The 18,510-nt window shown below is 46.4% G+C and overlaps 1 protein-coding gene and 1 long non-coding RNA gene across 2 annotated transcripts; both read right to left on the bottom strand.

The window, feature by feature from the left end:
* Window positions 1–5,710: 5,710 nt before the first annotated feature.
* On the bottom strand, window positions 5,711–16,588 carry LOC132385922 (uncharacterized). Its single transcript, XR_009509338.1, has 3 exons — window positions 16,534–16,588; window positions 6,545–6,643; window positions 5,711–5,802 (listed from the first exon to the last, which is right to left on the bottom strand). It is a non-coding gene; the product is annotated as an uncharacterized LOC132385922 (long non-coding RNA).
* On the bottom strand, window positions 12,857–14,469 carry LOC132385916 (zinc finger protein 229-like). Its single transcript, XM_059958152.1, has one exon. It carries the CDS (start codon window positions 14,258–14,260, stop codon window positions 13,160–13,162), a length of 1,101 nt encoding a protein of 366 aa, XP_059814135.1. The 5' UTR covers window positions 14,261–14,469; the 3' UTR covers window positions 12,857–13,159.
* Window positions 16,589–18,510: the final 1,922 nt, after the last annotated feature.

Below are 18,510 nucleotides of genomic sequence, written 5' to 3'. Positions count from 1 at the left end.
TTCGGGGTCAGTAGAAACGATCCAATCCCTAGATCTTTTCAACCCCCAATTAACCTGAATTATCATCAAATGACTTCAACACAATCCTCGATACTTCCCAGACTGAAGCAACTGGGAACGCGGAGAACTTTCTGGAGCAGACGTGACCCGGCACAGAATCTGGTTCCTCAACTGCCGTTTCGGCCAGTCTCTCCGCAGTAGAGATACGGCAGGGTGTTTCTTCATTTCAGCTTGGGCCATTTCCGCTTCCGCAGCAGCCGAGCAAACAGTGATTACACAAGGGTCATCTCGCTGAGCGGAGGTCACTCCCTCTGGAAGCAGCTCAGAGAACTGCTTTGCATCCAGAGTGGTCAGGCTTGTGGAATGGCGCAACCAGAAGTTCCCAAATGACCCACCGCTCAAACCAGCCCCGTGATGAATCCAGGCACGGGAACGCCCATCCACTCTCAGTCCATTTCCAGACCTTCATGCACACATGGGAGAAAACAACTGGATCAATGTTCCGGCCGCCCGGCCGGTACTTCAGGCTGAAATCATAGGCAGACAACGCGACGAACCAACGATGAACTTTGGCATCCAACTTTGCCAAGGTCAGGATGTAAGTCAATAGATCGGCTTCACAGACTGCCTCAATGTCAGAAACTCTAATTTTTGCGTGAAGCGCCCCCTTTCTGCCCGGGCGTCTCAGGAAACATCTCGCTGGCAGAACCCCAGTTCAGGACGTGCATGTAAATGAATTTAGGGGTGTCGGTAGATTTGGTTGAGTAATAAATATAAAGGTTGTTTCCTGTACGTTGATAATGAATGTACACAGCTTTTTGAAGGTGGTGGAAGCTATTCTGAGAACTGCTTGAAACCATTCTAATGTGCGTGTCAGATTTTTAGCGGGTTTGTGGTGCCCTCTTGGTGATGTGCACATATTTGAGGGTGCGCACCCACATGTTCGCAGATTTAGTGTGCGTTGTCGAACATGGGAACACGCGGATTTAGTGATGTCCGCTTTCAAATATCGGGGTGCATACGTGGCAGCACGTGATGGTCTTGCACATCAAGATTTCCACACGGGTTTTGGACTGGGTTCGGAGTTTTTACGTCGAGGCAGATTTTCAATGCGACTCATTTTTTGTTCTGAGATAATCTCATGCACATATGGGGTTGTCAGCAGGTCTGTTGTGGGGACTGATTTGGAACGACAATCGTGGTCCTTGGTGGTGCGCATGCGTTTAGGGATGCGCACGAGTTCATGGCTGTATTCCCGAACATGTGGGGGCGCACTTACCTGGGGACCAGATTTAGCGGTTTGTCGGCAACTATGGAGGGCACACGGCTTTGGGTGGGGGGATTTGGATTTGGGGGTGCACGCAGATTTAGGGTTGTGCTGTCGGAGGTAGGACTGCACACGGATTTAAGGTTGCATCCAGATTTGGGGTTTCGGCCGATCTGGAGGTGCAAACAAACAACTGGGTGGCTGGGGATTTTTTTTTAATGTTGATACAGCCATTTTCTAAACTGTTGAAATGATTCTTGCTCTGAGACAAGATATTATGCATGTGAGGTGTTTGGGTGCGCACTGATTTGGGGCTGGCACAGATTTTCATTACTTTCGGGCTTTATGGCGATGTTTACCGATTTCGGTGTTCTCACAGATTTTTTGGAGACTGCGGATTTGGAGTTGTGACGGGTTTTAATTTCCGATACGTTTATAACCCCTGTACTTTGTCCTTTCAACGGGTGCACATAGATTTTGTGGTGCTCTCTTATTTCTGTGTTGTCGAATATGGGATCAGCGTACGCCAGCGGATTTGGATTTACACAAGAATTGTGGGTTGCGTGCGAGTGCTTATTATCGAGTCAGCCGTTTTGTGTACTGTTTGAAAATGATGCTTTGGGATTAGATGATCTGCATGTGGAGCTTTCACCTGGTTGGTGTGCAAAATGATTATGGAGTGCGCTCCTGTTTCAGAATGTGCGCAGATTTGTGGGTGCACACGGATTTGGGTGTTCACACTGATTTGCGGGTTGCTTGCGCATTTGGAGGGGCACACAGATTTGGGGTTGAACATGGATTTGGGATGTACACAGATTACGGAATGCGTCGCCCAATATGGGATGCACAGTAATTTGCAGATGTACACAGTACGGGGTACACACCGATTTGCGGATGTGAGCAATTGTGGTTCATTTGTCGAATATTGTGGTTCACTTGGATTGGGCGTCCATTCAGAATTGGGTGTGAATGAACGGGTTGACTATTTCGCTGCAAAAGCTGTTGAAGATTCAACTGTAGATTCAAACCTTCCACTTTGCAAATCAGGTTTTGAAAGGTTAAGAATTAAGGGCTTATTATAAATTTCGTGGGATACTGGGCACAAGGGGAGGCACCTTTAGAGAACCCCTGTGTTCGGTTCATGGGAGATCCGGGTAAAAACAAGAAGGGAAGGAATTATATTGATACGAGCTGAATTAGCCCGATTATAATGAATTATTCCTTATGTCGTGTTCGAAAACTTCATACTGGGTCATGTAGTTTTTGTCATTATGAAGCACTTGAACACACACTATTCAGGGTGAAGGTGATCAGGTAGACAGAAATGAAATACAGATTTCATTCCAATCGTTGGGGGCGGATATCTTTCATTTCAGTAGTGGGAATGAGTTTAATTTGATTCTCTCTATTGGGCTTCACGTGATACAATCTGTAGGATTTTTGGACTGTAATTCAGTTTTCATTAGAACAAAGAAGCAGCAAGGGTTTTATTTCCCAATCCTCTACACCATATTCCAGTCCAGTTAGTGGCGGGAACGTGCATTAGTTTGGAGTACCAACCACAATGTATCCAATACCCGCCCTATTTATATGCACGTTAGCCAATCATTCAAGCGGAAGGCGGAAACTGGTGTGTTTGACATTTGATTATCCTACCAGCATCAGACTAGAACACCAGCTGTCTTGTGGGAAAGTCGGTCTGTGAGGTTGGTGGGCGGGAATAGGGATAAATGGACATATTCCCAGACCAATGGATAGCTGGCATTTCAAAGTAGTTCGTTGACTAACATCTGGCGAGTCCAGGACAGTGCTTTGCCCCTCCCCAGAAACACACTATCCTAATGTCCCAGACCTGCTGGTCAGTCGGACAGTCGGCCCCGGAATAACAACTGCGAGATCAGGCGGTGAATGTGAGAAGTTTGCCTCCGGACTGGAGAAATTGTGGTCGCGTCCGGCTTGGGCTCAGGACGCAGCTTTATTAATAAAATGAAGCACCGAGGGGACAGAATATTTCACCAACCTAATTATCTGTTCCCTGAATTTTGACTGAGTCACCGCGTAAATAAATGTGTTGGTGCAGCAGCTGAAATCACTCAGCAAAACCCCGACGTAGATAAAGATCCATTCAGAATCATTGAAACTGAATCCTTCCCCTGAGACCTGATAATATATAAAATTTACAACCACTGTCATCCACAGGAGGATGAAGCTGCCGGAGATGGTGAAGAGTAAAATCACAGACCTCCTCCTGCTCTCCATCTCCGGGTCACTGCAGTTCTCCCCCTTGCTCTGACCCTTTAGCCCCTTACGGACCCGACTGGCCACTAAAATGTGTCTAACTGTCAGAGCGTTGAGCAGCAGGATCCCAGCGAAAGGGAGGAATGGAACTAAAATCGTATCGACCCAGTCATATCCTATCCACCTGGGGTCAGTGAAAACATTGTCCCTGAGATCACAAAACCACGGTACATTGTCGATGATCACCCTGGGTTGCCGTGTGAAGTATCGGGGAACATTTTCCAGATAGAACAGTGCGCCGATTGTTGTTAGAACCACAGCTGCAGTTTCCCCGGTGCAATATTTTGTTTTCAGCTTCTGACAGCAAATGGCGACAAACCGGTCAAAGGTGAAAGCGACGGTGAACCAGACAGAACAGTTTGTGGCTGTGAACAACAGAACATCGATAACACTGCACACAGGAGTGATGTCCAGAAAACTCCACCGGAAGTAATAGGATTTGATTTGCCACAGAATGACCGCGGTGACAATGGACAGTAGATCCGCCGCTGCCATGGCCACCAGGTAGCGAGTGGTGCAGGTAGAGAGGCCGCACTTTCCCCGAGACAGGATCACAATTGCCAATAAATTCACTGCGTGTGGGAAAGGGGGAGAAAAGGAGGGAGAGGGGGAGGGAGACCAGGGAGAGGGGAGGTGGGAGGGCGAGGGAGCAGAGAGAGTGAGGGAGAGAGAGATAACAGACAGTGGGCATTACTGAACGCATTCCTCAAGGGATCGGGTTTCAGCTGAAGACCAGGCGTTGTGGAGTCAGTGCACGGCTGCTAACCTAACATGGAACACTGGTCACACTGTCTCTGACCTGCCTTCTTCAGTGTGGTGATAAGACAATGTGTGGACAATCGTCGGCGATAAAAGCGATCTTCATGAACAACATAGGTCGGTGCTGATCCCGATTCCTGTCCCTGACCTGGCCGGTTTCACTGATTTAACCGTGACTGACCTGGCCCCTGGGAACTCGAAAATGAGGGGGGCGATAAGGCATACAGAGGACAGGAACAGACACAAAACACTGGAGGGACTCAGCAGGCCAGGCAGCATTCTGTACATGGAATTGAACAAACTTTGGTATTGGGCCGAGACTTTTCTCCAGGATGAAGAGGTGTCCTGGTGAAAATTTACGACGCGTCTCAGAGGGAAAGCAGGAACAACTGAGCAACCTGAGGCTGAGCGGCTCCGTTAATGGATTAATTCCACAGCGCAGTTCAATTCGATAACTATCGTCAGCAGATCCGTGGACCCTGGTTCAGATGATCAGACCCAATTATTGACCGACAGGCAGTGAGATCCGAGTGTGACAGACTCCACAGGGAGACATGAAACACAGGACCAGGGGTTCTCTCTGATCGATAACTCAGAAACAGTGAACTTTACAATGTAAACACATCCCAGTCACAGCTTGCGGGAGAGCTGCCTGTCCCCACACTGGGACAACTCCGGACAGGGTGTCATTGAAGGCAAGAACAACGTTCGAGTCGATCCCGTGAGTTTGATGAGAGACAGGAGTTTAGCTCCGCTTGTCATTAAATATGAAAAGTCAGAGTGTTGAACTGACAGGATCAATATCTCTAACGGATATTTCTACAATGATCATCAAGTTAGAAGCTTGTCAGATTCACATGGTTAACACACAGAAATACCAGACATGAATTGCTCTGTTCACTCACCAGGAACTCCAATGACGGCGATGAACACGTACAGTATTTTCTCCACACTTCTGTACCTATCCAAAATTGCCGGCATTTTCTCTGTCCAATGACCTGTCCCCACTGTGCTACAGGCGATCTCTTGGAATGAAATGTAAAGGCAGCCATGCCTACGGTTTTTAATACCATTTAGCGACTCCACAGGGACACATTTTAACAGATTTAAAAATAGCTGTTTTAAAATTATTTACAAACCAATTACGTCAGGCAGATGCAATCTCCGTGGTGACAGATTGCGATTAAATAATTAACTAGTGCAATGTTTGGACTGTTTGTGTGAATTAGTTTGTCCCAACAAAGGTGACTGAACCTTCAGTGGTTTCTTATCAATTCAATATTCTCCCACTCTAAATATGTACTTCAATGGAGCCAATTGAGAAACATTATACTGAAGTAAATTATGTCATTGTAGCTTGTCAAATTGTATTGAATCACCTACTATTATCATTCTCCTCGAGAGTATGAACTCTTGGATTAGTTTGTGTTTGGGGGACTCTAACCAAGTTGTCAAAAGTCTTGAACATCTTTTCTGTTCTATAAAAGAAAAATATCTTGTTAGTTAAGCAATTTTTAGGATTGCTCTCAAATTATTCCAGTCTTAACAAAATTGTTAATTTCAAATTCCCAAACGTAACGGTACACCAATGAGTAACTTTCTCCTGAAATGTAGGCATCTATCTCTGAATACAGATGCACGGATTTCCATCTGCTCAACCAGGATTTCACATTGCCAGTGTGGAATTCGGGTGTCCTTAATATCAATTACATGGAAAACAAATAAGGAAACACAACGAAACACACACGCACGCGCGCGCGCACCCACCCACCCACACACACACACACACACACACACACACACACACACACACACACACACAAACACTCTCTCTCTCTCACACACACAAGACAGTACAAAAATCCATGTTTGTATCATTCTTTCATTCCTTCATTTCATTATATTTATTATCAGAATATGTATGCAGTACACAATCCTGTGATTCTTCTTCACCATATAGCCTCGAAACCAAGAAAAAAACATCAACAACTCCTCTTCCGCACGAAATGCACAAAAACAAATAAAAACGCAACAGAAATATTGTCCCCAATTCCACAGCTGTTTCGTGCCACAAAATAATTGCAAAACTTAAAATAAACAGTGCACTTTCACACGTTACAAAGAAACGTGGGGGTGGGGGTGGATACAGCTGCGTGGGAGACTGACACAAAAATGCATTTTCAACACAAAAGTGAATTCAGGTCATAATAACATATTTACTTTGATCATCTTATTTTTTGTCCTTCGAAGCCAAAGTCACACGCCTCCTTCCACGTCCTCAGTTAGCATACAGCAAAGCAATCTGGGATAATGCAGGGTCTATTGAGCACATTACAAGATTAAATATATTAAAAAATCTCAAAGTTTCGAATGTATATCAACGGTACTCCCACACGTGAGTGTCACGTAAATTCATTCATAATAACTGCATCTTCTGTTTCCCAATGTGTTGCATTAAAAGCCAATTTAGGGTGGTTCGAGACTCTCCTGCATTATTAACCATATGTATATATATACACTACTATTTCTACTTCTACAGGAAGCTCATTCCACACAGCTACCACTCTCTGAGTAAAGAAATACCCCCTAGTGTTACCCTTAAACTTTTGTCCCTTAACTCTCAAATCATGTCCTCTTGTTTGAATCCCCCTTACTCTCAATGGAAAAAGCCTATCCTCGTCACCTCTATCTATCCCCCTCATAATTTTAAATACCTCTATCAAGTCCCCACTCAAACCTCTATGCTCCAAAGTGGGGGTCGGCAACCCGCGGCTCCGGAGCCACATGTGGCTCTTTTACGTCTGTGCTGCGGCTCCCTGTTGCTTTGGGAAATAATTGGTTGTGGCGACCCTTTTCCTGGCACATCTGAACCGACTCACAATTAGATAGTCTACGGGGGTTTGCGAGCACAGAGCTTTGGAGCCTCTGCGCCATGGGGGGCAGGTTGAGGGAGGCTTAAAAGTGAGGCTGAAGTTTTCGAATAAAGTTTTTTCCTACGACTGCAGTTACCGACTCCGTGTCGTAATTTTAGCGCTGCGTGTAGCACACCGCTACATGGTCAGTATTTAATTAAAATGTATTTTATGTTAGTTTGTTAGTTTTTGAAATGTAATTCTAAATTTGAAGATTATGGTGATCTTGTACAATCTAAATAAGACGTTGTGGCGACCCATTTCCTGACACATCCGAACCGGCTCACAATTAGCCAGTGTTCAGGCTGAGGGAGATAGCCTACGGGGGTTTGTGAGTACGTGTCTTTTGCAGCATCCGCGCCCATGGGGGGTGGGTTGAGGGAGGCTTAAAAGCAAGGCTGTTTAGTTCGAATAAAGCTATCTTTGACTGCAGTTTACTGACACCGCTACAACGTGTTTTTATCGCTGGCTGTCCAGAGGGAAGGTGCTGAAACGCTTTGTCGCGTGTCTGGAAGAAGTGAAAACTTTCCTGGGCAGCAAAGGGCTCAACTTTCCTGAGCTGGAACAGCCAGAGTGGCTGGAAAAGCTACACTTCATGGTAGACATGACAGCGCACCTGAACACGCTGAACACAGCTCTTCAGGGGAAAGGACGTACAGCCCTGCACATGTTGGAGGATGTTTTGGCATTCGAGCGCAAGTTGACGTTGCTTGCCAGAGATTTACAGAAAGGCACATTGTCTCACTTCCCCAATTTGAGAGAGTTCAAACAAGGTCACGACATGATAAATTCGGAGTATTTACATTCTGCAATCATCGCAATGCAAACATCGTTTGGGAAACGCTTTTGTGAGTTCAGAGAGGAAAAAAACACATTATCCTTCCCGGTCACTCCCCTAAGCATCGATTCATCTCTACTGAATACGACTGCATTGTCAGGTGTGAGTCAACCTGAACAAGTATGATAAATATTTTAATTGCCTATTATTTTACGTATATTCATATGTTTTCATTGTTCAGTGAAATAGTCCTTTTATTTTTCAGGTTGACAGCTGGCTGACGTTATTTTTGGTTTGCTGCTGGCGGCAAATTTAAGTTTGGCGTTTTTCATAAATACAAGAAGGACTCAAATAGACGTTGAGTATTTTACTTAAAAGTAACCTTCAACCCAACGTCTTTTTTTCGGAGTTCAAAATGTTTTTGTTGCATGCAGAAATGTAATTTCGTTTTCTCTGCAGGAGTTCATCAATTTCATAAATGCAACACATTATAGTTTGTTTATACATAGCATAAAGGCAAAACAAAACTTTGTATGCAGTGTTATTTCATTTTAAATGTCAAACGGGTTTTGCGGCTCCCAGTGGTTTCTTTTCTGTGGGAAACGGGTCCAAGTGGCTCTTTCAGTGGTAAAGGTTGCTGACCCCTGCTCCAAAGAATAAAGACGTAACTTGTTCAACCTTTCCGTGTAAATAAGGTGCTGAAACCCAGGTAACATTCTAATAAATATGCTCTGTTCTCTGTCTATTTTGTTGATTTCTTTCCTATAATTCGGAGACCAGAACTGTACACAATGCTCCAAATTCGGCCTTACTAATGCATTGCACAATTTTAACATTACTCAATGCTCTGATTTATAAAGGCCAGCATACCAAAAGCTTTCTTCACCACCCGATCCACATGAGATTCCACCTTCAGCGAACTATGCACCATTATTCCTTGGTTCTACAGGTTCTACTGCATTCCTCAATGTCCTGCCATTTATCATTTATGTCCTATTTGGATTATTCCTACCCAAATATAGGATCTCACACTTATCAGCATTAAACTCCATCTGCCATCGTTCAGCCCACTCTTCTAACTGACCGAAATCACTCCGCAAGCTTTGAAACAAGCTTTCCACAACGCCATCTACCTTATTATCATCTACAAGAAATTTTATGGGGCGGATTCCTACTTTAGTTTCAACAAGGGGTCCAGCTGCATCATCCGACCATGTGGTGAACACACATGTAACTTGGAGACCCCGTAGGTAACTCTGGATTCAAGTCGTGGCTTTTCGTCAGCACCATGGGCATTATATTAACACAATTGACCTTCTTGGGGCAATAGGCCATCGTTACATGCTGACAAGTCCCAACCCACCTGGGTTGTGGGCAATCAATGCCAAAATAAACTTCGTGTCCAGAATTGCATCATTTCTTTGTGGATCCAGTATTCACAACAGGGGGAACGTAGATATTCCAACCACGTCTTTGACTACTCAGCCATTAGATGGCGTTGTTGAGCTCATCCTGATTGGCCATCCCCACCCCCTTCTCCCTTCATTCTGCCACTGCAAACTTTGTTCTGTTATCGGGTCGTTTTCGAACCCTGTTTCCCCTTATCCTCCTCAGTACCTTTCTCCCTCACTCCCTTTCCCTCATTCGCATCATCCTTCTGAGAGCCCATGCTTCAGCATGTGTGGGATTTGAATGGATCAATCATTTCACACACCCTTCTGCTTTCCTCGGTACTGTGCGATACCAAGTTCCTCGGCCAGTTCCTACTCTGTCACGGCGTCAAATTCTGCGTATCCAAAGTAGGACCAAAAACATTCGAGAAAACCGGCCACAACCTCATCACAAATATAGAAGGTTCCTTCCTTTTCACTGTCTGCAGTTATGCAAAACCCCCACTGTCACCTCTATTAGTCCAGCAGCTTCTAATGGTGCCTTCTGAACATCACCCCGTGTCCCCTGGGAGGGTGCCTGTTCCTCCGGCAGGGCTGAAGGGAAAGCTGAAGTTAGACAAAGAAGGGTTAGCTTCCCTTCCTCCGTTTCATACAAACCGTGAGCTATCCTGTCTGCTGAATGCACTGGAAAAGTTTCCGAGAATCATCTCATTCACCACTCCAGCACTCAATTGGGCCACGTCAAAGGGTCAGAATACCGTGTCACACACGCCCCACACCCCCGGCTCTGGTGTGTCCTGCAGTCCCTCCATTACTACAGGTACCATTGGGGCACCCACTCTCGGAAAAACCTGCTGGGAGGCGGGCCACTTCCCCAGTAATCCTGGCTTTGACACTGTTAGTCCCGGAGTGCAGGGACAAAGGATGGCGGACGTGGCTGTTCCTCATGGAGATCGACTGTAGTGGGTTCCCAGCACGGCCAGCATGGAGGTTGCTGTCTGTGCTGGGCCTTGATGAAAAGAACAACAAGGAAGCAGGATGGGGGAGGGAGCAGAAAGAGCCCCATACTGGGTATGGAGCTGGAGAGAGGGGTTGAGCTCGAGGTCAGGAACAGATGGGAGGAATGGACAGGAAAGGAGTGGAGGGTTATGGGCTGAGTGCGGGTAGGTGGGACTAGGTGAGATTAAGGGTTCAGCACGGACTAGGAGGGCCAAGATGGCCTGTTTCCGTGCTGTGATTGTTATATGGTTATATGGTTATATGGGCAGTGACTTGGCCCTGACTTCTGATCCACCAGCTGAACAGTGTAGAGGTTAAGGGTTGAAACACTCTATGAAATTTGGACACTACCTGACCATATCTGACCCAGGCCAAAGGCTACGATTACCTCATCAGGTGACTGAAGTAAGCAATCCGGTGTGTGATACAAGCGTCTCTTCATACGTTAATTCACCCCAATCTGCATCACCATCATCGTCAATCCTCGCAGATATCACTCCTCTCCGAGCTGAGAGTTCACTTTGCAGATTTTCCATCTGCTTAAACACTTGCGATCAGCGCAGCCTTTCCTCTCATCTGCCGATTTCTTCATGACATTCACAACAGCCGTAAATCCCGACCCTGACTTTTCCTTTCTCTACTTCTGTATCCGCCTGTTTATACACCTCTTCAGTTTTCTCATTTTCTCTTGTTAATGTTCTCATGTTCTCATGTGGATCAAATTCCCCTGATCCTACTCTGTCAGAATTTCTAACTCTTCCCTACACTTGCACAATTCCTCCGCCAGTTTCAGTTTTTTCTCCCTTCACTTCAATTGGATCATCCAACAAACATCACATTACAATATTTTTAATCCCCTGTAATTTCTTTAATTTATTTTCACTAACTACTTTTCACAATTCTTTCTCCACAGTCCCGGACCCTTGGCTGTCAAACTTTTCTAACCACTCCTCATAATCTGACCAGTTCCTTCATAATTAACCATGAAAGTAATCTCTGAAATCCTCTGAATCCCTGGGTTCTGCCTGTCCTTTCGCTTTCACATTTTAATATCCTAACCTACTGTGTGGTTCAACTCGTCACCAGGGTCCCAGACCACTTTTCTTTCTTTTCGAGTTCACCCAGGGCGCGAAAATATGTTCACTGTTCATCAACTGAGATCAGTTTGGAAACTCACCAGGCAACTCGTAATTAATGACAGCTCGCATTTTATTTTTCCTACACAAACAACAAAATAACTACGTTGACCCCAGGCTAACATCTTAAAACATGAATACCACTGCTCCCTCTGTACTAATACACACCCTGACCACTTCTCAAATTCACAACACTGAAACAGGAGATCCCACTGTATCCAAATGATCGATCATTTCTTCTCCACTCCCTTCCTTGGGGGTTCTTCCTTGTGATAGTTAGTCTCAGGAGTTATCACACCTTTGCATTTGAAACTCTTTACTTGTTTTGAACCAAGTCTTATTTGAAACATTTGCAATAACTCTTATCAGTTCAGAAGACGCGTCTCATTCTTGTTGGCTGAGGTCCATCAGGCTGATGACTAACAGATTTCCATTGGATGTAGTCCAAGGGCTAAACAACTTCATGCCAAAGGTAATTTCTTTTGTTCTCCTCCACTATGGTTCCAAACAGACAAACTGTGTCGCTCAGACTCTCAGCAGAAATATCGAGATTCCTTCTGCAGAACTGCCACTGTACGTAATACACACCTTATCTCAGAGAGACTTCAGGTTCAGAGATAACGAGATTGCTTCTGCAGACCTGACAGTGTACATAATACACAGATTATGTGAGAGTGATTTCAGGCTTACAATGGGAATACCAGTAACTTCTTGTGTAAAGTTGATCTGATCAGGTTATCCCATAGCAATCAGTTCACAGAATGGGGGTTACAGAGCAGCTTCACAAAATGGCAGCCTCTATTCCTTCGACCTCATGGCAAAAACACAGACAGTTGAAAACTATACTTCCACTGTCATTGACCCATTCACGTTCGATGTTTTCTTGCATATGTTAATTCATTCAGACAGTGGTGTATTTTGGTGCAGAGCAGTCAGGATGGGATGCTCCCCCAGTCAGATGTGGGAACTCTGGACATCCGACAGTTTTCCGATGACTATTTGCAGTAAGTGCACCCAATCACAGCGCCGGACTGACTGGTTCAGGGAGTTGGATGTACTCAGGATCATTCGGGAGCCTGAAGATACTATCAATGAAACATCTGAAGAGATGGCCACACCCAGAGTACAAGCTTCGGACGGGAGAAGCGTGACCACCAGCAGAGGTAAGGGTCATTAGGAAGACAGTGCAGGGCTGTCCTGTGGGCGGTCTCCTCAACAGAACACCTTGTTGGATACTGCTGAGTGGGTGGGAGTTGATCCATTGGGGCATGGAAGTAACAGAAAGGCCGGCAGCACTGTCCACTCTGATAGGGAAGTGTACATTTTGGCCTTGTGGCAGTTATAAGAGATGATATTCTGGGGAGAGAAAGGAGATTCTGTAGGTGTGGACAGGATTTAAATTAGAACTGATTTCTGCGTCACAGATCCAAACCATTAAACTCCAGTCCCATTAAACGGGAACATTAGCCGAGGAATACCTCCCACGCCCAGTGACCAGAGTGCAGAACTGGGTTTGTTAAATAGCAGCAGTTATTGCCGAGTTCGGCACCAACAGTCACTTTTGAACTTGATTCAGCAACTGTGATGGTGAAATATCCAGCCTGTAGCCTGTCGCCTGTTTAAACAGTTTCCCCAGTGTGAACTCGGTAGTGCGTCACAAGGTGGGATGACTGAGAGAATCTCTTCCCACATTGGGAGCAGGAAAATGGCCTTTCTCCAGTGTGGACTCGTCGGTGTGTCTGTAAGTCAGATGACTGACTGAATCTCTTTCCACAATCAGAACAGGCGTACGGTCTCTCCCCAGTGTGAATACGCTGATGTATCATCAGTTGAGATGACTGAATAAATCCCCTTCCACAGTCTGAGCAGGTGAACGGTCTCTCCCCAGTGTGAACTCGTTGATGCACCTTCAGTTGATATGACCGAATAAACCCTTTCCCACAGTCTGAGCAGATGAACAGCCTCTCCCCAGTGTGAATTCGCTGATGTGTCTTCAGTTCAACTGACCGAGTAAATGCCTTCCCACAATCTGAGCAGGTGAACGGCCTCTCTCCAGTGTGGACTTGCTGGTGCACCTGCAGGTCAGATAAATGAATAAATCTCTTCCCACATTCAGAGCAGGAAAATGGCCTCTCCCCAGTGTGAATCCGCTGATGTACCATCACTTGAGATGACCGAGTAAATGCCTTCCCACAGTCTGAACAGGTGAACGGCCTCTCTCCAGTATGAACTCGCTGGTGGGCCTGTAGCCTGGATGAGTCAGTGAATTTCTTCCCACAGTCTGAGCAGGTGAACGGCCTCTCCCCAGTGTGAATTCTCTGATGCACCTTCAGTACAGATGAATGAGTGTATCCTTTCCCACAGACTGAGCAGGTGAACGGCCTCTCCCCAGTGTGAACTCGCTGATGTACCTTCAGTTGAGATGACCGAATAAACCCTTTCCCACAGTCTGAACAGGTGAATGGCCTCTCCCCAGTGTGAGTTCGCTGATGTATCTTCAGTTCAGATGACCAAGTGAATCCCTTCCCACAGTCTGAGCAGGCGAATGGCTTCTCCCCAGTGTGAAGTGACTGGTGTCTCCGCAGTTGCGATGACTGAGTGAATCCCTTCCCACAGTCTGAGCAGGTGAACGGCTTCTCACCAGTGTGAACTCGCTGGTGTGTCAGTAGGCTGGATGACCGAGGGAATCCCTTCCCACAATCAGCGCAGGTGAACGACATCTTATCAGTGTGAACTCGCTGTTGTGCATGCAGGTGAGATGAGTGAGTGAAGAGTGAATCCCTTCCCACAGTTCTTTGTCAATTCATAAATCAAATATCAGATGTAGTAAACCCCTTGCACAATCAATGTAGTTGAAGAACTGATCTCCAGTGAACAAATGCTGGTGTGTTCTCAGCTCCCCGGTTCCAGTGGATTTCAGTGAGTTACAACAGAAATCTTCATTTCAGACACAAAGCACTTTTCCAGCTGTGATGACAAAATTCTTCATCTCCAAGGATCAACAGTGGTACATTGTTAAGTATCTAGTAACTCCTTAAATATCTGGGCAGAGACAGCAAACTGACATGTTGTTCTGTTTAAAATTCCCGTACACAATTTTTGTCATTTCTAACCTGTAAAAAAGATTTACAAAAGACATCAATGAGTGAAAGTCATCATTCAGAGAAGTGTATGGTCATCCACTTTGTTAGAGGCAATGAGAGTGCAGACTGTTTTCTCAATAGAGAGGAAATAATGTTGAAGAGTAGGAGAATATAAAAGCAAGGATGTGATGTTGAGTATTTATAAAGTGTGGCCTCACTTGGACTGTTGAGAGCAGATTCAGGCCCCTTAAGTAGAACAGATGTACTTACATTGCAGAGCGTTCAAAGGAAATTTACAAAAATATTTCAGGATTCATAAGGTTTGTCTGATGAAGAACATTTGAATGCTCGGGGCCTCTACTCACTGGAGTTCAGAATAATGAAGGGGCCCTCATTGAAATCTATCGAACATTGAAAAGTCTCGATAGAGTGGATGTGGAGAGTATGTTGACAAGAGTGGGGGAGTCGAAAACCAGTGGACGCAGCATCAAAATCGAGCTTTGTTCTTTCAGAATGGAGATGAGGAGGAATTTCTTTAACTGGAGTGTGGTGACTCTGTGGGATTTGCTGCTATGAGTTGCTCTGGAGTCCAAGTAATTGGGTCTATTTTTGGGAAGAGGGTGATGGATTCTTGATTAGTTAGGGCAGGAAGGGATATGGGGAGAAGGCAGGAAAGTGCGGCTGAGATGGAAATGGATCAGCTGTAATGAAATGGTGGAGCAGACTCGATGGGCCAAACGACCTCATTCTGCTCCTGTATCTGATTAATTTTCACAGCCGATATATTATGAAATAATTTTAATCTCCTTTCTGAACTCTGACATCACACTGTTACAGCGAGGATCAACCCAAGTTGGGGGAAAAACTCTCCTTCCAACTGCTCATGATGCCGGCAACTGGTCTGTCCATCTAATTCCCCAACAGTTTTCCTGTCTGTGTGAGAATGGGAATTTCAATCTGTGACTTAGCTCAGGCTGATTCCTTCCATTAGTATTATTCTCTGTCCCATATTATTCTGAGCTGCGCAGTAACTGAAATGTTCCCACACAAACAGCCTTTGCTGCTGCACAGCTGGTGTTTTGTTGATGCCGTGCTGTTTTCATGATGTTTAAACATTTAACTTTCAGACAAATACTCGGTCCATACGTTCTGAGAAAAATAAATTAGAGAAAACATTGGTATTATTTCAAGTTCTGGTCATGTACGACAGCACTACAAAGAGCATGTGATGTTACATGGCAAACCCTGGAGAGTTTCAAATTACTCTGCCCCTCCGCACAGGTGATTGACGGTGGAGAGCCCATCAGAGGCAATGCCAATGAACATGATGGGGAGGGCAGTCCTTGTTCTCATTGGAGTGTGGCATATTTGTGATGAGAACGCTACAGGTCACTTGGCACCCAGACCAAAGGTAATTGGTATCATTATGTACCCAAAACGAATGGTACTAAACATGTTCTCACAGGTAGAAAGGTCCAGATCAAGATGGAACAAAGGTGATTTCCACAAGGACTAAAGCTGATGTAAGGATTTTGTTTCCTTCTTTTCATACAGTAAAAACTGACATTTTCATTGACTGGAAGGTCAGCTCCTCAGTGCTCGGTGGTGCCCGAGTGATCCATCTACTCCCCTTTCCTCCCCTTGCGATTCCAAATACGGCCTACGGACTAACGGGGAAAACGCTGGCCATGTCATCAATGGCTGCCTCTTTACCCAGAAACCGACACGAAGAAGAGACCCATCTATCCGCCACGGCTCCAGCGTCTGCGCTCCTCAGCAGCAAGTTCCCCGGAGCCCGCGTAGAGAGAGGGGTAAGCACTTGGACTGTCCCGGGATGCGGAGGAAAAGTGTGGCCGGTCGAGGTTCGGACGCCGGTACCGATAATAATCCGCCCGGATCCCCGCTCCTACCTGCCGCCGAGTCACCGAGCCTTTTGTCCACCGTGCGCACGCGCGAAACCCCTGCGACCCTTACGCATGCGCATGTGTGCGCCTGGTCGCCGATGGCGATTTCTGGAACAAACAGGTGAAAGTCTGCAAATGCTGGAAATCCAAAGCGACTCACACAAAACGCTGCAGGAACGCAGCACCTCAGGCAGCATCTGTAGAAAATCATAAACAGACGGCGTTTTTTGGCAGAAAGCCTTCTGCAGGGCAGAGAAGCACGGGGGAAGATGCCAGAATAGAAATATGGTGGGGGAGAGGAAGAGGCGAGCTGGAAGCTGATGCCGGGTGGGTAGGGAATGTCAAGAAAGGGTGGGCTGGAGAATAAAGAATCTTATAGGAAGGAGGGTGGACCAGAGAGAGGGTAGGAGGAGGGTTCCGGGAGGAGTGGAGGAAGGTGAGAAGTACAAGGTCAGAGTGAGGCATAGAGGAGGGTGACGGTAATTTGTTCTCCTGAGTGGAAATTGATGTTCATGCCATCAGATTGGAGGGTACCCAGACAGAATAGCTCATCTTGGCATAAGAGGAGTCCACGGATCGACACGGCGGAACAGGACTGGGAATGAAGAATTAAAATGCTTGCTGACTGGTAAGTCAGACTTGTGGAAGATGGTGCGAAGTTGCTCCTAGTTGATGACTGCACCCTCAGGGTGGCGGAGCAACAACTTATATTCTGCCTTGGTACGAGTGCACCAGTCTTGTCTGTTTGAATCCAGAGCCCAAGAAAAGCTCTCTTTCGTGTCTCAGTCGTCTTTGACCCCCTGAAGAACTGTTTCTGAGTGACAGCTAAGATCCACCTGCAATTCCTCGGCCCACTTTCCCAACTGGTCTCGATCCCACTGGAACCTTAGACAACCCTCACTTTCTCCACACACCGGTTTTGGTGACATCCACAACCTCACTAATTGTTTGATCTGCATTCTCCAAATAATGAACACATATCATTGTCCAGTTGTAAGCGGATGAATTTAACTTCTCTTTCATCTCCCAGGGGGACGAGACTGCCTGGATCCGGGGTGGGGGGGGGGGGGGTGCAGGGAAACACGGTCTGAGCCGGTGAGGAAGCCGTAAGTGGCCAGTTCACAAGACAAGACAGCAGATCCCCTTGGCAATTAAACCGACCCTCATCAGGCCTGTCCCTCCGTGTCCAATCCCCCTCTCAGTGCGAACTCAATCGCCACTGCCACTCCTTCAATGGGGCGACTGAGTCGTGCAGACGGTGTGAAACCACCTCATTTGCGTCGGGACCATTTCCATTCCACCCATCCCCAGGCAAAGGAGCTGGTTTTAAATTTGTTTTTACATTGGTTTATTTCTGATTTTAAAAGTTGTCATTTCTGTTTGTCATCCTGACCAGTTCTGCCTGAAGTTGTTTGGCCTGATTGTTTTTGGTGAAATTTGACACTGGCGTCACCCCGGATTTGGACCTTCATGTCCGTAACCCAACAGGAACCGTCCCTGCTCCCACTCCAGGCTCAGCTGAGAGTGACTGTACTGGCACTGGAGACGGCCCAGTCACTGACCTCCCAGACGTCACCGTCGGGTAAACCCCGTTACAACTGGTACCAGGACCTCCCAGAATAAAGGACGAGCCCTTGTGTGGAATCTGCTGGCTCTGAGATATCTCTACCCACCCGTACAAGTACAACGCTGACACACCCACCCCCCCCCCCCCAGCGCCGACACCTACCGTCAGTGTGTCCATCACCAGGGGCACACATCATGTTCTCTGGTGGCAACAAACCAGCCCGAAGACCCCGGTCTCCGGTTGGCAGCAGCTCATTTGAGGGACCCGCCATTAGGGCTCCACCTCATTCGGGGGCAGACGTTGTGGGTGGGTGAAGCTCATTTCACACTCCTGTGACCCTCTGAGTGAAGAGGTATCCCCTCATGTGCCCCATAAACTCCCCACCTTTCACACTTAACCCCCCCCCCCCCCTGTCA

The sequence above is a fragment of the Hypanus sabinus genome (assembly GCF_030144855.1).
Source record: "Hypanus sabinus isolate sHypSab1 chromosome X2 unlocalized genomic scaffold, sHypSab1.hap1 SUPER_X2_unloc_5, whole genome shotgun sequence".
NCBI classification, from domain to species: domain Eukaryota; kingdom Metazoa; phylum Chordata; class Chondrichthyes; order Myliobatiformes; family Dasyatidae; genus Hypanus; species Hypanus sabinus.
The sequence above is the reverse complement of the archived record's forward strand: the minus strand, read 5'-3'. Positions and strand labels throughout refer to the sequence as shown.